This window comes from Hemitrygon akajei, chromosome 18 (assembly GCF_048418815.1).
Source record: "Hemitrygon akajei chromosome 18, sHemAka1.3, whole genome shotgun sequence".
NCBI classification, from domain to species: Eukaryota; Metazoa; Chordata; class Chondrichthyes; order Myliobatiformes; family Dasyatidae; genus Hemitrygon; species Hemitrygon akajei.
In genome coordinates, this window is record NC_133141.1 from 253,027 (window position 1) to 271,221 (window position 18,195).

Genomic DNA, 18,195 nt, shown 5'->3' on the forward strand with positions numbered 1-18,195 from the left:
GCAACTTAATGCATAAAAGTATGCAGACACAGACAAGATGTTCAGTTGTTTCGACCAAACATCAGAACAGGGAAGAAATATGATCACTGTGGAGATTGCTGGTACCAGATAGGGTGGTGTGAGTATCTCAGAAACTACTGATCTCCAGGGATTTTCACACACAATAGTTTTTAGAGTTTGCAAAGAATGGTGCAAAAAACAAAAATACATCCAATGAGTGGCAGTTCTGTGGGTGAAAACGCCTTGTTAATGAGAAAGGTCAGAGGATACTGGTTCAAGCTGACAGAAAGGTGACAGTAATTCAACTAACCACCTGTTACAACAGTAGTGTGCAGAAGAGTATCTCTGAATGCACAACACATCAAATCTTGAAGTGGATGGGCTACAGCAGTATATACACACAAACATGAGAAAATCTGCAGAGGTTGAAAATCCAAGCAACACACACAAAATGCTGGAGGATATCAGCAGGCTAGACAGCATCAATGGAAAAGAGTGAACAGTCGATGTTTCAAATCAAGACCCTTCAGCAGGACCCTGATGATGGTAGTATATACAGTACGTACTTTTATAACAAATTTACTTTGAACTTTGAAGACCATGAACATGCACTCAGTGGTGACTTTAAGTACACAGGCAGAACTGCTTTCTCTAGGATAAGTTTCTAAACAATACAGACACATGTCAAATGTCTACTGCGTTTTCAATGACAAAACATTTAATTCATACTTTAGATTTATAAACAACAACTGAATACACGGATTGTGCTGGTTGCCATGGAAACGTGGACATCTGGAGACAAAATTGACATCAATGAAAATCCACTGCTTACACTACAAGAGTTCATGAAATACAGGAGCAATTCTGTCAACATTCACAGTGATGCATTTCATATGTTTTCGTAAGTCTTGTTGCATATTATACCTACTTGGCATATTGGCAATTACAGTGAACAATAACATACCAGCAAGTAACCTATCCATCTTTGGAATAGGAGAGGAAAATAGAGTACCCAGAGGAAACCCACCTGGTCAAAGGGAGAATTTACAAACTCCAGATTGACAGCACTGGAGGACAGGATTAACCCACTTCTCTTTCACTCTGTCAGAATCAGGTTTTTTATCACTGGCATGTGTCATGAAATTTGTTAACTTCACAACAGTAGTTTGATGCAATACATAATATAAAAGAAAAAAGAAAAATGATAAATATTTTACAGTATATGTATATTGAATAGATTAAAAATCATGTAAACCCAGAAATAATACATAGAAAGATAGAAACATGGAAAACCTACAGCACAATACAGAACCTTCAGCCCACAAAGTTGTGCTGAACATATCCTTACCTTAGAAATTACTAGGCTTACCCATAGCCCTCTATTTTTCTAAGCTCCACGTACCTATCCAAAAGTCTCTTAAAAGACCCTATAGTATACACCTCCACCACCATTGCCGGCAGCCCATTCCACGTACTCACCACTCTTTGAATAAAAAACTTACCCCTGACATCTCCTCTGTACCTACTCCCCAGCACCTTAAACCTGTGTACTCTTGTGGCAACAATTTCAGCCCTGGGAAAAAGCCTCTGACTATCCACAAGATCAATGCCTCTCATCATCTTATACACCTCTATCAGGTCACCTCTCATCCTCCGTCGCTCCAAGGAGAAAAGGCCAAGTTCACTCAACCTATTCTCATAAGGCATGCTTCTCAATCCAGGTAACATCCTTGTAAATCTCCTCTGCACCCTTTCTATGGTTTCCATATCCTTCCTGCAGTGAGGCGACCAGAACTGAGCACAGTACTGCAAGTGGGGTCTGACCAGGGTCCAAGATGCTGCAACATTACCTCTCGCCTCCTAAATTCAATTTCACGATTGATGAAGGCCAATACACCATACACCTTCTTAACCACAGAGTCAATCTGCGCTGCTGCTTTGAGTGTCCTATGGACTCAGACCCCTCTGATCCTCCACACTGCCAAGCGTTTTACCATTAATACTATATTCTGCCATCATACTTGACCTACCAAAATGAACCACTTCACACTTATCTGGGTTGAACTCCATCTGCCACTTCTCAGCCCAGTTTTGCATCCTATCAATGTCCCGCTGTAACCTCTGACAGCCCTCCACACTATCCACAACACCCCCAACGTTTGTGTCATCAGCAAACTTACTAACCCATCCCTACACTTCCTCATCCAGATCATTTATAAAAATCACGAAGAGTAAGGGTCTCAGAACAGATCCATAAGGCACACCACTGGTCACCAACCTCCATGCAGAATATGACCCGTCTACATACAGGCAAGCCAGTTCTGGATCCACAAAGTAATGTCCCCTTGGATCCCATGCCTCCTTACTTTCTCAATAAGCCTTGCATGGGGTACCTTATCAAATGCTTTGCTGAAATCCATATACACTACATCTACTGCTCTTCCTTCATCAATGTGTTTAGTCACATCCTCAAAAAATTCAATCAGGCACGTAAGGCACGACCTGTCCTTGACAGGTCCTACTCCTAATCATATTATATCTTTCCAAATGTTCACAAATCCTGCCTCTCAGGATGTTCTCCATCAAATTACCAACCACTGAAGTAAGACTCACTGGTCTATAATTTCCTGGGCTAGCTCTACTCCCTTTCTTGAATAAAGGATCAACATCCGCAACCCTCCAATCCTCGGGAACCTCTCCCGTCCCCATTGATGATGCAAAGATCATCACCAGAGGCTCAGCAATCTCCTCCCTTGCGTCCCACAGTAGCCTGGGGTACATCTCATCCAGTCCTGGTGACTTAGCTAACTTGATGCTTTCCAAAATCTCCAGCACATCCTCTTTCTTAATATCTACATGCTTAAGGTTTTCAGTCCGCTGCAAGTCATCACTACAATCACCAAGATCCTTTTCCATAGTGAATACTGAAGTAAAGTATTCATTAAGTACCTCTGCTATTTCCTCCAGTTCCATACATACTTTTCCACTGTCACACTTGATAGGTCCTATTCTTTCACGTCTTATCCTCTTGCTTTTCACATACTTGTAGAATGCCTTGGGGGTTTCCCTTAATTCTGCCCACCAAGGTCTTCTCATGGCCCCTTCTGGTTCTACTAATTTCCTTTTTAAGCTCCTTCCTGTTAGCCTTATAATCTTCTAGATCTCTAACATTACCTAGCTCTCTGAACCTTTTGTAAGCTTTTCTTTTCTTCTTGACTAGATTTATTGCAGCCTTTGTACACCACAGTTCCTGCACCCTATGCAGAAGAAACGTACACGTACAGAAGAAACGTGGTAAATGTTCAGGGAATATTTGTGTGGAGTTCTGCATAGGTCATATGGTTCCTGTTCCCTGTCTCATTGGAACGTACCTATGCAGAACTCCACACAAATATCCCCTGAACATTTACCACGTTTCTTCTGTACTTAGAACATAGATTAGTACAGCCCATTACAGGCCCTTCAGCCCACAATGTTGTGCCAACCCTCAAACCCTGCCTCCCATATAACCACCCCCACCTTAAATTCTTCCATATACTTGTCTAGTAGTCTCTTAAACTTCACTAATGTGTCTGCCTCCACCACTGACTCAGGCAGTGCATTCCACACACCAACCACTCTCTGAGTGAAAAACCTTCCTCTAATATCCCCCTTGAACTTCCCTCCCCTTACCTTAAAGCAATGTCCTCTTGTATTGAGCAGTGGTGCCCTGAGGAAGAGGCACTGGCTGTCCACTCTATCTATTCCTCTTAATATCTTGTATACCTCTATCATGTCTCCTCTCATCCTCCTTCTCTCCAAAGAGTAAAGCCCTAGCTCCCTTAATCTCTGATCATAATGCATACTCTCTAAACCAGGCAGCATCCTGGTAAATCTCCTCTGTACCCTTTCCAATGCTTCCACATCCTTCCTATAGTGAGGCAACCAGAACTGGACACAGTACTCCAAGTGTGGCCTAACCAGAGTCACCTTTCCCTGAGAACATCTGTTCCCAATTTAAGCTTCCAGTTTCCTGCCTGATAGCCTCATAATTCCCCTTACTCCAATTAAACACTTTTCTAACTTGTCTGTTCCTATCTCTCTGCAATGCTATTGTAAAGGAGATAGAATTATGATCACTATCTACAAAATGCTCACCCACTGAGAGATCTGACACCTGACCAGGTTCATTTCCTAATACCAAATCAAGAACAGTCTCTCCTCTTGTAGGCTTATCTACATTTTGTGTCAAGAAACCTTCTGTTATACAGGCGTGGCAGTGGACAAACCCAAGTGCAGAACACGGGCGTGGAGGCAGAGTCAGGAGGTGTTATTAACATAGCGAGCATGGAGTCAGTATCCAGGAGCGATGCTGGACCTAGAACTGGCAGTCCTAAGAACCATGAAACAAGATTACTCACACCAGAATCAACCAACAATCTGGTAGCTCCTTGTTGTGGTCACAGGATTTTTATACTGCATTTGCTGACGGAAAGCAAGTGTGTGTAGTTAGTGGAACCTGGGAATGATTGGAAACTAAACAAAGTGATTGAGGCCCAATTCCTGAGGAAAATAGCCAGGTGGGCAATTGCCAGAAGGGACTATGACACCTTCCTGAACACACCTAACAAACTCCATCTCATCTAAACCCCTCACTCTAGGGAGATACCAAACAATATTTGGGAAATTAAAATCTCTTATCACGACAACTCTTATTATTACACGGTTCCAGGACATGTTAAAAAAAAAGTGAGGTAGTGTTCATGGGTTCAATGTCCATTTAGGAATCACATGGCAGAAGGAACGAAGCTGTTCCTGAATCGCTGAGTGTGTGCCTTCAAGCTTCTGTACTTCCTACCTGATGGTAACAGTGAGAAAAGTGCATGTCCTGGGTGCTGGAGGTCCTTAATACTGGACGCTGCCTTTCTGAGACACCGCTCCCTGAAGATGTCCTGGGTATTTTGTAGTCTTGGACCCAAGAATGTGCTGACTAAATTTACAACCCTCTGCAGTTTATTTCGGTCCTGTGCAGAAGCCACCCCCCCCCCCCCACCCCCATACCAGACAGTGATGCAGCCTGTCAGAATGCTCTCCACGGTACGTCTATAGAAGTTTTTGAGTGTATTTGTTGACATACCAAATCTCCTCAAACTCCTAATGAAGTATAGTCACTGTCTTGCCTTCTTTATAAGTACATCAATATGTTGGGACCAGATTAGATCCCCAGAGATCTTGATGCCCATGAACTTGAAACTGCTCACTCTCTCCACTTCTGATCTCTCTATGAAGATTGGTATGTGTTCCTTCATCTTACCGTTCCTGAAGTTCACAATCAGCTCTTCCATTTTACTGACGTTGAGTGCCAGGTTGTTACTGCGACACCACTCCACTAGTTGGCATATCTCACTCCAGTATATCCTCTCGTCATCATCTGAAACTCTACCAACAATGGTTGTATCATCAGCAAATTTATAGATGGTATTTGAGCTATGCCTAGCCACACAATCATGGGTATATAGAGAGTAGAGCAGTGGGCTAAGCGCACACCCCTCACATGCGCCACTGTTGATCGTCAGCGAGGAGGATATGTTATCACCAATCCGTACAGATTGTGATTTTCTAGTTAGGAAGTGAAGGATCTAATTGCAGAGGGAGGTACAGAGGCCCAGGTTCTGTAATTTCTCAATAGGATTGTGGGAATAATGGTATTAATTGCTGAGCTGTAGTCAATGAACAGCATCCTGAAGTAGGTGTTTGTGTTGTCCAGGTGGTCTAAAGCCGTGTGGAGAGCCATTGAGATTGCATCTGCCGTTGACCTATTATGGTGATAGGCAAATTGCAATGGGTCTAGGTCCTTGCTGAGACAGGAGTTCAGTCGTCATGACCAACCTCCCAAAGCATTTCATCACTGTAGATGTGAGTGCTACTGGGTGATTATACTTCCCTGTACTATATTCCATCTGCCACTTCTTTGTCCATTCTCCTAAACAACCCACATTATTCTTCTTAGGCACCAGTCATAGAGAAATTCAGCATGAATACAGGCCCTTCGGTCCAACAAGTTTATGCCTACTATGGTGTTTACCATCTAGCTCCACCTTCTTGCATTTGGCCCACATCTCTCTAACCTTTGTGCCTGCATGTACCTTTCAAGTGCTTCTTAAATGATACTCTAGAACCTGCCTCCACCACTTCCTTCAGCATTCATTCCATATACTCAAGACCTTATGTGTAAATAAGTTGACCCTCAAATCCTTCCTAATTCTTGTCCCTCTCACTTTAAACCTATGTCCCCTAGTTTTGGACTTCCCTACACTGCTACTATCACCTTACCTATGCCCCTAATGATTTCATAATCCTCAATAAAGTCACCCCTGTTTCTCGTGTGCTCCAAGGGGGAAGACTTAGCCTGGCCAGCCTCTCCCTATAACTCAGGCCCTCTAGTCCTGGCAATCTCCACTGTGGAAGACATTAGCAGTGTGCTAGATGTTGAAGGGTCTGAGGGAAGAGAAGTGGGTGCAGTTACTAATACAAGGGAGAAGATGCTCAAAAGGCTGAAAGACCTAAAGGTACACAAGTCACCCAGACCAGAGGACTGCACCCTGGGGTTTGGAAAGATGTAGTGGTAGAAATTGTGGAGGCATTAGAAATAATCTTTCAAAAACCATTGGACTCTGGCATGGTGCCAGAGGACTGGAAAATTGCAAATGTCACTCCACTCTTTAAGAAAGGAGGAAGGCAGCAGAAAGGAAATTATAGACCAGTTAGCCTGACCTCAGTGGTTGTGAAGATGTTAGAGTCAATTGCTAAGGATGAGGTGATGGAGTACTTGGTGACATCGGACAAGATAGGACAAAGTCAGCATGGTTTCTGACTTTGTCCCATCTTGGACAATCTTACCTAATAAACTTGTTGGATTTCTTTCAGTAGATTACAAGCAGGATAGATAAAAGGGATGCAGTGGATGTTGTATATTTGGACTTTCAGAAGGCTTTTGACAAGGTACCACACATGAGGCTGCTTACCAAGATAAGGGCCCATGATATTATAGAAAAGTTACTCAGGTGGTTAGAGTATTGGCTGATTGGTAGGAGGCAGCGAGTTGGAATAAAAGGATCCTTGTCTGGTTGGCTGCCAGTGACTAGTGGTGTTCTGCAGGGGTTGGTGTTGGGACCACTTCTTTTTATGCTGTATATAAATGATTTAGATGATGGAAAAGATGGCTTTGTTGCCAAGTTTGCAGATGATGCGAAGATTGGTGGAGGGGTAGGTAACGCTGAAGAAACAGGTAGGCTGCAGAAAAGCTTAGACAGATTAGGAAAATGGGCAAGACAGTGGCAAATGAAATACAATGTTGGAAAATACATGGTCATGCACTTTCGTTGCAGAAATAAATGTGTGGACCATTTTCGAAACAGGGAGAAAATCCAGGAATCTGAGATGCAGAGGGACTTGTGCAGAACATCCTGAAGGTTAACTTGCAGGTAGAGTCGGTGGTGAGGAAGGCAATTGCCATGTTAGCATTCATTTCAAGAGGTCTAGAATACAAGAACAAGGAGGTGATGCTGAGGCTATTTAAGGCACTGGTGAGGCCTCACCTTGAGTATTGTGAAGAGTTTTGGGCCCCTCATCTTAGAAAGGATGTGCTGGCATTAGAGAGGGTCCAGAGGAGATGCACAAGGATGATTCCAGGAATGATAGGGTTATCAAAAGAGAAACGTTTGATGGCTCTGTGTCTGTACTCGCTCAAACCTTTTGAATATTGAAAGGCCTAGACAGAGTGGAAAGGATGTTTCCCATGGTGGGAGAGTCTAGGACATAGAAACATAGAAAACCTACAGCACAATACAGGCCCTTTGGCCCACAATGCTGTATTGAACATGTACTTACTTAAGAAATTACCAAGGGTTACCCCTAGCCCTCTATTTTTCTAAGCTCCATGTACCTGTCCAGGAGTCTTTTAAAAGACCCTATCTTATCTGCCTCCACCACCATCACCGGCAGCCCATTCCATGCACTCACCACTCTGTGTTAAAAAACTTACCCCTGACATCTCCTTTGTACCTACTTCCAAGCACCTTAAAATTGTGCCCTCTTGTGCCAGCCATTTCAGCCCTGGGTAAAGGCCTCTGACTATCCACATGATCAATGCCCCTTATCATCTTATACACCTCTATCAGGTCACCTCTCTTCCTCCGTCGCTCCAAGGAGAAAAGACCAAGTTCATTCAACCTATTCTCATAAGGCATGCTTCCCAATCCAGGCAACATCCTTGTAAATCTCCTCTACACCCTTTTTTATGGTTTCCACATCCTTTCTATAGTGAGGCAACCGGAATTGAGCACAGTACTCCAAGTGGGGTCTGACCAGGGTCCTATATAGCTGTAACATTACCTCTTGGCTCTTAAACTCAATCCCACGGTTGATGAAGGCCAATGCACCATAAAAAATTAGTATCCCGCTTTATATTATATTTCATCTTTTCCCTCCTTATTGAATTTTTTAGTTGTCTTTTGTTGGATTTTAAAAGCTTCCCAATAATCTAACTTCCCACTTATTTTTGCTGTCTTACATGCCCTTTCCTTGGCTTTTATGCAGTCCTTAACTTCCCTTGTCAGCCACAGTTGCCTACCCCCTGCCATTTAAGAATCTCTTCCTCTGTGTAACATATCTATCCTACACATTGTGAACTATTCCCAGAAACCTCAGCCATTTCTGCTCTGCTGTCATCCCCACCAGTATCCTCCTCCAATCCACCTGGGCAAGCTCCTCTCTCATGCCTCTGTAATTCCCTTTATTCCATTGTGATACTGATACATGTGAGTTACGCTTCTCCCTCTCAAATTGCTGTATAAATTCAATCGTATTATGATCACTGCCTCCTAAGGGTTCCTTTACATTCAGCTGACTAATAAAATCTGGGTTATTACACCCAATCTAAAATAGCCCTTCCCCTCGTAGGCTCGAGCACAAGCTGCTCTAAAAAGTCATCTTGTAGGCATTCAACAAATTCCCTCTCTTGTGATCCAACACCAATCTGATCTTCCCAATCCCTTTGCAAATTGAAGTCCTCCATTACAATTGTGACATTACCCTTATTCCATTGCTTTTCCAGCTCCCTTTGCAATCCCAGCCCCTCATCTTGGCTACTATTTGGAGGCCTATATATGATTCCCATAATGGGTTTTTCACCCTTGCAATTTCTTAACTCCACCCACAAAGATTCAACATTCTCTGACCCTATGTCACCTCTTTCTAAATATGCAATTCCATCTCTGACCAACAGAGCCACACCACTGCCTATGTCTTCCTGCCTGTCCTTTCAATACAAAGTATATCCTTCATTGTTAAGCTCCCATCTATGGCCTTTATTCAGCCACGACTCAGTGAATCCCACAATGTCATACTGACCAATCTCTAATTGCAGCGATTGGGCCCTGCTTCAGCGTACTGACATGCTGGCTCATCTTCAGACATCCCATCCTATTGTTTTTAACAATAATTTTTTTTGTTAGTTAGCATGCAGACTGTACTTTCTCTTTTTTCAGTGCTTTGCCCTTGAATTGTTTAAATTTTATGTCTAATTGTTGGTCTTTGCACTAGCTCTGGGTTTTCGTTTTGTTTTGTAGGTATCTCATTTGGGATCATGGAGACTGTTAAACTTTGTTCTAGTCACTTTTATGCATTTGAGGATAATTTAATTGGCACGGTATTGTCAATGTCCAGAATTCCTATGTGCTCCAGGGTGTATTTCAGGGGGATGGAGGGAACATGCAAAGGGGAACCCTTTTTGTTGGGTCATTGAAGTTCCTCGTCAAGTGAAACTCAGACCATGTTCTTCTGTGTATCATGAGTAATTTCAGTTCATCAAGATTTTGTATTGTTTGCCTGAGCTCTTGTTAAATTCTATTATAAATCTCAGAATCAGAATCAGATTTAATATCATTCTTTTGTAAACAATCATTAGTTTTGTTTGAATCACCAAAGTTTCTATAATTCCTGCACTTGAGTTTGTTAGTGATCCTCACAATTCCCACTCTTTATCTTCTGCCAGTCAGCCAATCTTTTATCCATTTAGTACCTTTCGCATAATACCATGGCCTCTTAACTTGTTAAGCAGCCTCATGTGTGGCACCTTGTCCAAGTCCTTCTGAAAATCCAAATAAACAACATCCACTGACTGACTGTCCTTTGTCTATCCTGCCTGTTACTTCATAAAAGAATTCCAATGGATTTGTCAGTCAAGATCTCTCCTGAAGGTAATCATACTGACTTTGTCCTATTTTATCATATGTCTCCAAGTACCCTGAAACCTCATCCTTAATAATAAACTCCAACATCTTTTCAACCACTGAGGTCAAGTTAACTGGCTTATAATTTCCTTTCTTCTACCTCCCTCCCTTCTTAAAGAGTGGAGTGACATTTGCAATCAGGAACCATTCCAGAATCTGGTGATGGCCATTTCATTTCGACTCCAATGTTTTCTAACTACATCATCATACTCTTCTAGTATCTTCAGAATGGACAGTTATGAGTCAAGTATACTCTTCTAATGGATAAACAAATCTGCTCTATCCCTCCATTCTCCCACATTAATGATCAAATGAGCTGAAATAACTCGCCCCACTGATGGGCCAAAATATTGAACACCCAACCTTGACAAAGCTATTATCTGTGTAACCCTCAGACTCGGCTAACGGCATACTCTAGGGGGAGACAGACCTTTAGAACCTCACTCCAAGTCCACTCCAACCAGCGGTCTACCAACTCTCTCCATTTGCAAGTTCTCTCTTCATCTCTCGCAAGTCCCTTCTCTCAGACACACAAGAAAGAAACAACGCGCCTCTCATTGGACAGCACATATTCCAAAGCCCCCGTTATCTCTAGTCGTACCCCAAACATTGCTGCTACAGAGAAACCATTACATTAGCAGTGAAACATTACAGAGGCCATTACATCTATAATGATTATATTCAAAGGAAGTTAATGATGCTATGCAATGCCATTATAATTAACATTCAGTGCAAATTCCAGATACAAATAACATTAGCAGCAATGGTGATTGCAAATAAAAGCTTCTAAACAGTGTGTGACCAATAGTTTAGCAGACCATCAGACATTTTTAAGTTATCACTGAACACTCCACCCACCAGAAATTAATTGCATGCAATTAAACTGCTCTACCAGCTATATGTTGTTTGTAGACCAAAGAAAGGTAACAACCCAAAATCAATCTTACCTACTGTTGGTAAAAATCGATCTGGTGCTATTGAGGTGACAGTAATGACCTGCTCGAGGTCAGGTTATCAAAGCATGGTGCTTCCTGGTAGATCCATTCATTTATCCACAGCATATAGAACATAGGACAATACAGCACAGTACAGGTCCTTCGGCCCACAATATTCGGCCCTCAAACCCTGCCTCCCATATAACCCCCCACCTTAAATTCCTCCATATACCTGTCTAGTAGTAGTAGTCTCTTAAACTTCACTAGTGTATCTGCTCCCACCACTGACTCAGGCAGTGCATTCCACGCACCAACCACTCTCTGAGTGAAAAACCTTCCTCTAATATCCCCCTTGAACTTTCCACCCCTTAACTTAAAGCCATGTCCTCTTGTATTGAGCAGTGGTGCCCTGGGAAAGAGGCACTGGCTGTCCACTCTATCTATTCCTCTTAATATCTTGTATACCTCTATCATGTCTCCTCTCATCCTGCTTCTCTCCAGAGAGTAAAGCCTTAGCTCCCTTAATCTCTGATCATAATGCATACTCTCTAAACCAGGCAGCATCCTGGTAGATCTCCTCTGTACCCCTTCCAATGCTTCCACATCCTTCCTGTAGTGAGGTGACCAGAACTGGACACAGTACTCCAAGTGTGGCCTAACCAGAGTTTTGTAGAGCTGCATCATTACTCCGCAACTCTTAAACTCTATCCCTCGACTTATGAAAGCTAACACCCCATGAGCTTTCTTAACTACCCTATCTACCTGTGAGGCATCTTTCAGGGATCTGTGGACATGTACCCCCAGACCCCTCTGCTCCTCCACACTTCCAAGTATCCTGCCATTTACTTTGTACTCTGCCTTGGAGTTTGTCCTTCCAAAGTGTACCACCTCACACTTCTCCGGGTTGAACTCCATCTGCCACTTCTCAGCCCACTTCTGCATCCTATCAATGTCTCTCTGCAATCTTCGAGGTCACCTCCTCAAAGAACTCTATCAGGCTTGTTAGACACGATCTGCCGTTCACAAAGCTATGCTGACTGTCTCTGATCAGACCATGATTCTCTAAATGCCCATAGATTCTATCTCTTAAGAATCTTTTCCAACAGTTTTCCCACCACAGACGTAAGGCTCACTGGTCTATAATTACCCAGACTCTCCCTACTATCTTTTTGGAACAAGGGGACAACATTTGCATCCCTCCAATCCTCCGGTACCATTCCCGTGGACAACGAGGACATAAAGATCCTAGCCAAAGGCTCAGCAATCTCTTCCCTTGCCTCGTGGAGCAGCCTGGGGAATATTCCGTCAGGCCCCGGGGACTTATCCATCCTAATGTATTTTAACAACTCCAACACCTCCTCTCCCTTAATATCAACATGCTCCAGAACATCAACCTCACTCATATTGTCCTCACCGTCATCAAGTTCCCTCTCAGTGGTGAATACCGAAGAGAAGTATTCATTGAGGACCTCACTCATTTCCACAGCTTCCAGGCACATCTTCCCACCTTTAACTCTAATCGATCCTATCTTCACTCCTGTCAACCTTTTGTTCTTCACATGATTGAAGAATGCCTTGGGGTTTTCCTTTACCCTACTCACCAAGGCCTTCTCATGCCCCCTTCTTAAGCTCCTTTCTTGCTACCCTATATTCCTCAATAGACTCATCTGATCCTTGCTTCCTAAACCTCACGTATGCTGCCTTCTTCCATCTAACTAGATTCTCCACCTCGCTTGTCACCCATGGGTCCTTCACCCTACCATTCTTTATCTTCCTCACCGGGACAAATTTATCCCTAACATCCTGCAAGAGATCCCTAAACATCAACCACATGTCCATAGTACATTTCCCTGCAAAAACATCATCCCAATTCACACCTGCAAGTTCTAGCCTTATAGCCTCATAATTTGCCCTTCCCCACTTAAAACTTTTCCTGTCCTCTCTGTTTCTGTCCTTTTCCATGATAATGTTAAAGGCCAGGGAGCAGTGGTCACTGTCCCCCAGATGCTCACCCACTGAGAGATCTGTGACCTGACCCAGTTCGTTACCTAATACTAGATCTAGTATGGCATTCCCCCTAGTCGGCCTGTCAACAAACTGTGACAGGAATCCATCCTGGATGCATTTAACAAACTCTGCCCCATCTAAACCATTGGAACTAATCAGGTGCCAATCAATATTAGGGAAGTTAAAGTCACCCATGATAACAACCCTGTTATTTTTGCACCTTTCCAAAATCTGCCTCCCAATCTGCTCCTCAGTATCTCTGCTGCTACCAGGGGGCCTATAGAATACCCCCAGTAGAGTAACTGCTCCCTTCCTGTTCCTGACTTCAACCCATACTGACTCAAAAGAGGATCCTGCAACATTACCCACCCTTTCTGTAGCTGTAGTAGTATCCCTGACCAGTAATGCCACCCCTCCTCCCCTTTTTCCCCATCTCTATCCCTTTTAAAGCACTGAAATCCAGGAATATTGAGAATCCATTCCTGCCCTGGTGCCAGCCAAGTCTCTGTAATGACCACTACATCATAATTCCATGTATGTATCCAAGTTCTCAGTTCATCACCTTTGTTCCTCATGCTTCTTACATTAAAGTACACAGACTTTAGCCCTTCTACCTTACTACCTTTACACCCTTTATTCTGTTTTTCTTTCCTCAAAGCCTCTTTATATGCTAGATCTGGCTTTACTCCATGCACTGTACTTGCAGCTCTCGCATGACCTTTATCCTCCTCCACCTCACTATCTGCTCTAACACTCTGGATCCCCTCTCCCTGCAAATCTAGTTTAAACCCCCGGAGCAACACTAGCAAACCTTCCCGCAAGGATGTTAGTCCCCCTCCAGTTCAGGTGCAACCCGTCCCGTCGGAACAGGTCCCACCTTCCCTGGAACAAGGCCCAATTGTCCAGAAACATGAAGCCCTCCCTCCTGCACCAACTCCTTAGCCACGTATTTAGCTGCATTATCTTCCTATTTCTAGCCTCACTAGCACGTGGCACGGTTAGCAATCCTGAGATTGCAACCCTGGAGGTCCTGTCCTTCAACTTTGCATCTAACTCCCTAAATTCTCTTTGCAGGACCTCCTCCTTCTTCCTATCCATGTCATTGGTCCCTACATGGACCACAACATCTAGCTGTTCACCCTCCCTCTTGAGAATACTGAGAATTCGATCCGAGATATCGTGGACCCTGGCACCAGCAAGGCAACAGACCATCCAGGATTCTCGATCTCTTCCACAGAACCTTTTATCTGTCCCCCTAACTATCGAATCCCCTATTACTACTGTTCCCCTCTTTTCCCTCCTTCCCTTCTGAGCTGAGGGTCCAGTCTCAGTGCCAGAGACACAACCACTGCAACTTGTCCCTGATAGGTTGTCCCCACCAACAGTATCCAAAACGATATACTTATTATTGATGGGAATGGCCACAGGTGTGCTCTGCTCTTTCTGTCTATTCCCCTTCCCTCTCCTGACAGTCATCCAGCTACCTACCTCCTGACTTTTAGGGGTGACTATTTCCCTGTAAATCCTGTTTATATCTGCCTCTGCCTCGCGAATGATCCGAAGTTCATCCAGTTCCAGTTCCCTAACTCGGTTTGTCAGGAACTGCAGCTGGATGCACCTTTTACAGGTGTAGTCATCAGGGACAATTGTGCTCACCCTGACTTCCCACATACTGCAAATGGAGCACTCACCTGCCCTAACTGTACCCGGCCTTACTGCACTGGGAGCAAGCTCGTCCTCAGCCTCTGCTCGCCAAAGCCTTCCTATTCTGTCTCCCACTATTCCGTCGCCCGCTCTGTTAATCTGCTTGCTTTTTAAACTCTCCTGCTGCCTCACGGGCCGACTTTCACGCACTTGCGCAGTTGTGCCCCATTCAAACTGCCAAAGAAATGTCCGCCTCTTCTCAATCTGCTCACTTTTTAAACTCTCCCGCTGCCTCACGGGCCGATTTACACGCGCTTGCGCAGTCATGCCCCATTCAAACTGCCGAAGAAATAAAATATATTGAACACAACCTGTGCAGAACCACTGTAAAGACTCACACCTACCAAAAAAGCAAGATGCAAATAGATGATGTGACGTAGCCTAGTTCCTCCTGATATCAAAAATCCAGGAGCAGATCCTTCCTGCTTGGGTGAAGGTAAACTTAGCAAGTTTAGGGAACATTGTCTAATGAGAGATACTGTGGCTCTGGTCAAGAAAACAAGGAAGAATATATTGGGCTTAAGGGGCGTCAGAGATGAGATCCCTTGATGAGTATAAAAAGGTTAAGTATACTCTTAACGAGGAAATCAAGAGGGCAAAGAGAGCATGAGATGGATCTGGAAGGTAAGGTTAAGGTAAATTTAAAGAAGATCTATAGCTATATTAAGAGTAAGATGGTGGCTAGGGAGAGAGTAGGTCTCCTTAGAGATCAGCAGGGCTGTCTATATCTTGAGCTACAGGAGATGGGTGGGATTTTTAATGAATATTTTTCCTCAGTGCATCCTTGGACTTTGCTGGAGGTTAGAGGAGAAATTGTGGAAGCCCTAGCAGAGATAGAAGATTCACCTTAGACAGATTGGAGGAATGGGCAAAGAAGTGGCAGATGGAATATAGGTAAGTGAATGGTCGTGCACTTTGGCAGAAGGGAAAAGGGCATGGAATATTTTCTAAATGGTGAGAAAATTCAAAAATCAGAGGGGTAGAGGGACTTGAGTGTCCTCGTGCATGATTCCCTAAAGTTTAACTTGCAGGCTGAGTTGGTGGTAACGATGGCAAATGTAATGTTAACATTCATTTCAAGAAGACTGGAATATAAAAGCAAGTATGCAATGCTGAAGCTTTATAAGGCATTGATCAGAATGCATTTGGAGCATTGTAAGCAGTTTTGGGCTTTTATCTAAGTAAGTATGTGATGGGATTGCTGAGAGTCTAGAGGAGGTTCACATGACTGATCCCACAAATGAAAGGGTTAATATATGAGAACTGTTTAATGGCTGTGGGCATGTACTCAGTGGAGTTTAGGAGAATGAAGGGGGATCTCATGGAAACCTATTGAATATTGAAAGGTCTGGATAGAGTGGATGTGAAGAGGATGTTCTAATATAGGTGGAATGTAGGACCAGAAGGCACAACCTCAGAAGTGAGGGATGTTCATTTAGAACAGAGATGAGAAAAAAATTCTTTAACCAGAGGGTGTTGAACCTGTGGAAATCATTGCTAAAGACAGTCATGCTGGCCAGTTCATTTGATATAATGAAAGCAGAGGTTGGTAGGTTCTTGATTAGTCAGGGTGTCATAGGTTATGAGGAGAAGGCAGGAGAATGGAGTTGAGACCAGCTTTGATGAAATGAGATGAATGGCCTAATTCTGCTCCTAAGTCTCATGGTCTATGTTTACAGCACAAAAGTCTTTGTGCACATTAGATATTAGCTTGTTACTTGCAGTGCCATGAGGAAATTGTTTTCCATGTTAGAAAAATGCGAAAGGACTACTTTACAAAGTAGTGTGATTGCTGGAGCTCAGCACAGTTGCATATTGTAACCACAGTCAATTTACATCGTCTAACAGAAGCCCTAAAATGCACGCACACATACTGTACCCTACCTGGACAGGAGCTTATAAGCAGCTGCTTAGGGACATGAGCCTCATTTAGTCTGCTTGCATTGGAGAGATAGTTCAGAAATGGCTGCAAATACTACCTGTCTTTGTAGGGCAATTGATGATCATCATTCTAGAGGCAGGAACCTCCCCTACTTGTAGATAAAGGAGGTCTTAACCTTGAGCATTAGCATTTGCTCTTTGAGATGATTCAATGCCTGGCATTGATGGAGAACTGAAAAATCATGGCTCAAGTAGGAAGGGTCCTTTAAATTATGCCTTAAAAGGTCTTCATCCTGGAGTTCCAACACAATGGGTACTAGGAGTCTTCCTTGCACCCACACCTCCTCTGCTCTGGTTTGATTGGTGAGCTGCCACACCAACATCATTGACATGCTGATGAGCTCTACCGTGCAAGTAGTCAGAAGCTAGCTCAGTGACTCTTGGTGCTGTGGATATTGTTCATCTTCATGCCCATTGAGATGCTGATTCACACAGAAAGATGGTGCAGCCTATCAGCAACCTGCATATGCCCGTTTTCCAGGATCACTCAGCCCTCACTTGCCACATTGTTTAATGCTTCCTGTCCTACTACTCTGCCCTTGTCATGATAAGTAGTAGAAAGTCTGGATCAAAATCTATCTCTGAAATGAAGCATTTGTCCAGGTATCCTTGGGTTTCAGCAGCCTCATAGGACATGAGCAGTTCCAAGCAAGATTCCAGTGGGACATAGTCAATGTGGTCACTTAATGGATAGATGGCAAATCAAAGATTTCCTGCTTGTGAATATAATAGCCTTGATCAAACAATGGACTTTGTCATCACAGCTTCTCCTTGATACAAATTCAGTGGAGATACCATTGAGATGATCTCCCTCTCCAAATAACCACATGATGATTTAAACTCCTCAAACTCAATTTTTAAATAAATACATCCAGCCACATGCAAGAAGTTGTGATCTACTGTTGTGTGATGTATATATTTTGAACTACCACTTTAAATAATTTAAAAATCATTTCAAAATGAAAATGTCATGAACAATTTCACTGCATGAACAGTATTGTGTATTCTGACATTCTTGTTCACAGAGGCCGCTTATTTCAGTCCAGTCACAGTGCAACAGCTTATATTGGAGGAATCTGCTCTCCAACTAAAGGAGGAGGTATTAACGAGGTTTGTCACTCTTGTTTTTTTTTACTGTGGCAGATTTGTCTCAATTCTCTTCCTCACCTCCCCTACTCTATAACCTGGAGCATGTGGAGAGCAGGCCTAAAACATCAGCTGTTATTTCCCTCCATAGATGCTGCCTGCCTTGCTGAGTTCCTAGCCATCTTATTTAAATAGTTAGGAATATCAGAGGAGGAGAATCCACTAATGAAAGCACTCCTGATCCTCCTGGT

At 43.4% G+C, this 18,195-nt stretch overlaps 1 protein-coding gene across 5 annotated transcripts in view; it reads left to right on the forward strand.

The window, feature by feature from the left end:
- The window catches only part of adam11 (ADAM metallopeptidase domain 11), a 376,715-nt gene that overhangs the window by 155,348 nt on the left and 203,172 nt on the right, over positions 1 to 18,195 (forward strand). For all 5 annotated transcript variants that reach the window (XR_012101994.1, XM_073070643.1, XM_073070642.1 and 2 more), the window contains exons 11-12: positions 735 to 901; positions 17,884 to 17,968. Coding sequence is in view for 4 of the 5 variants with exons in the window: in XM_073070643.1 (XP_072926744.1) it covers positions 735 to 901; positions 17,884 to 17,968 (252 nt within the window). In the remaining variant the exon portion in view is untranslated. The remainder of the gene's footprint in view (positions 1 to 734; positions 902 to 17,883; positions 17,969 to 18,195) is intronic.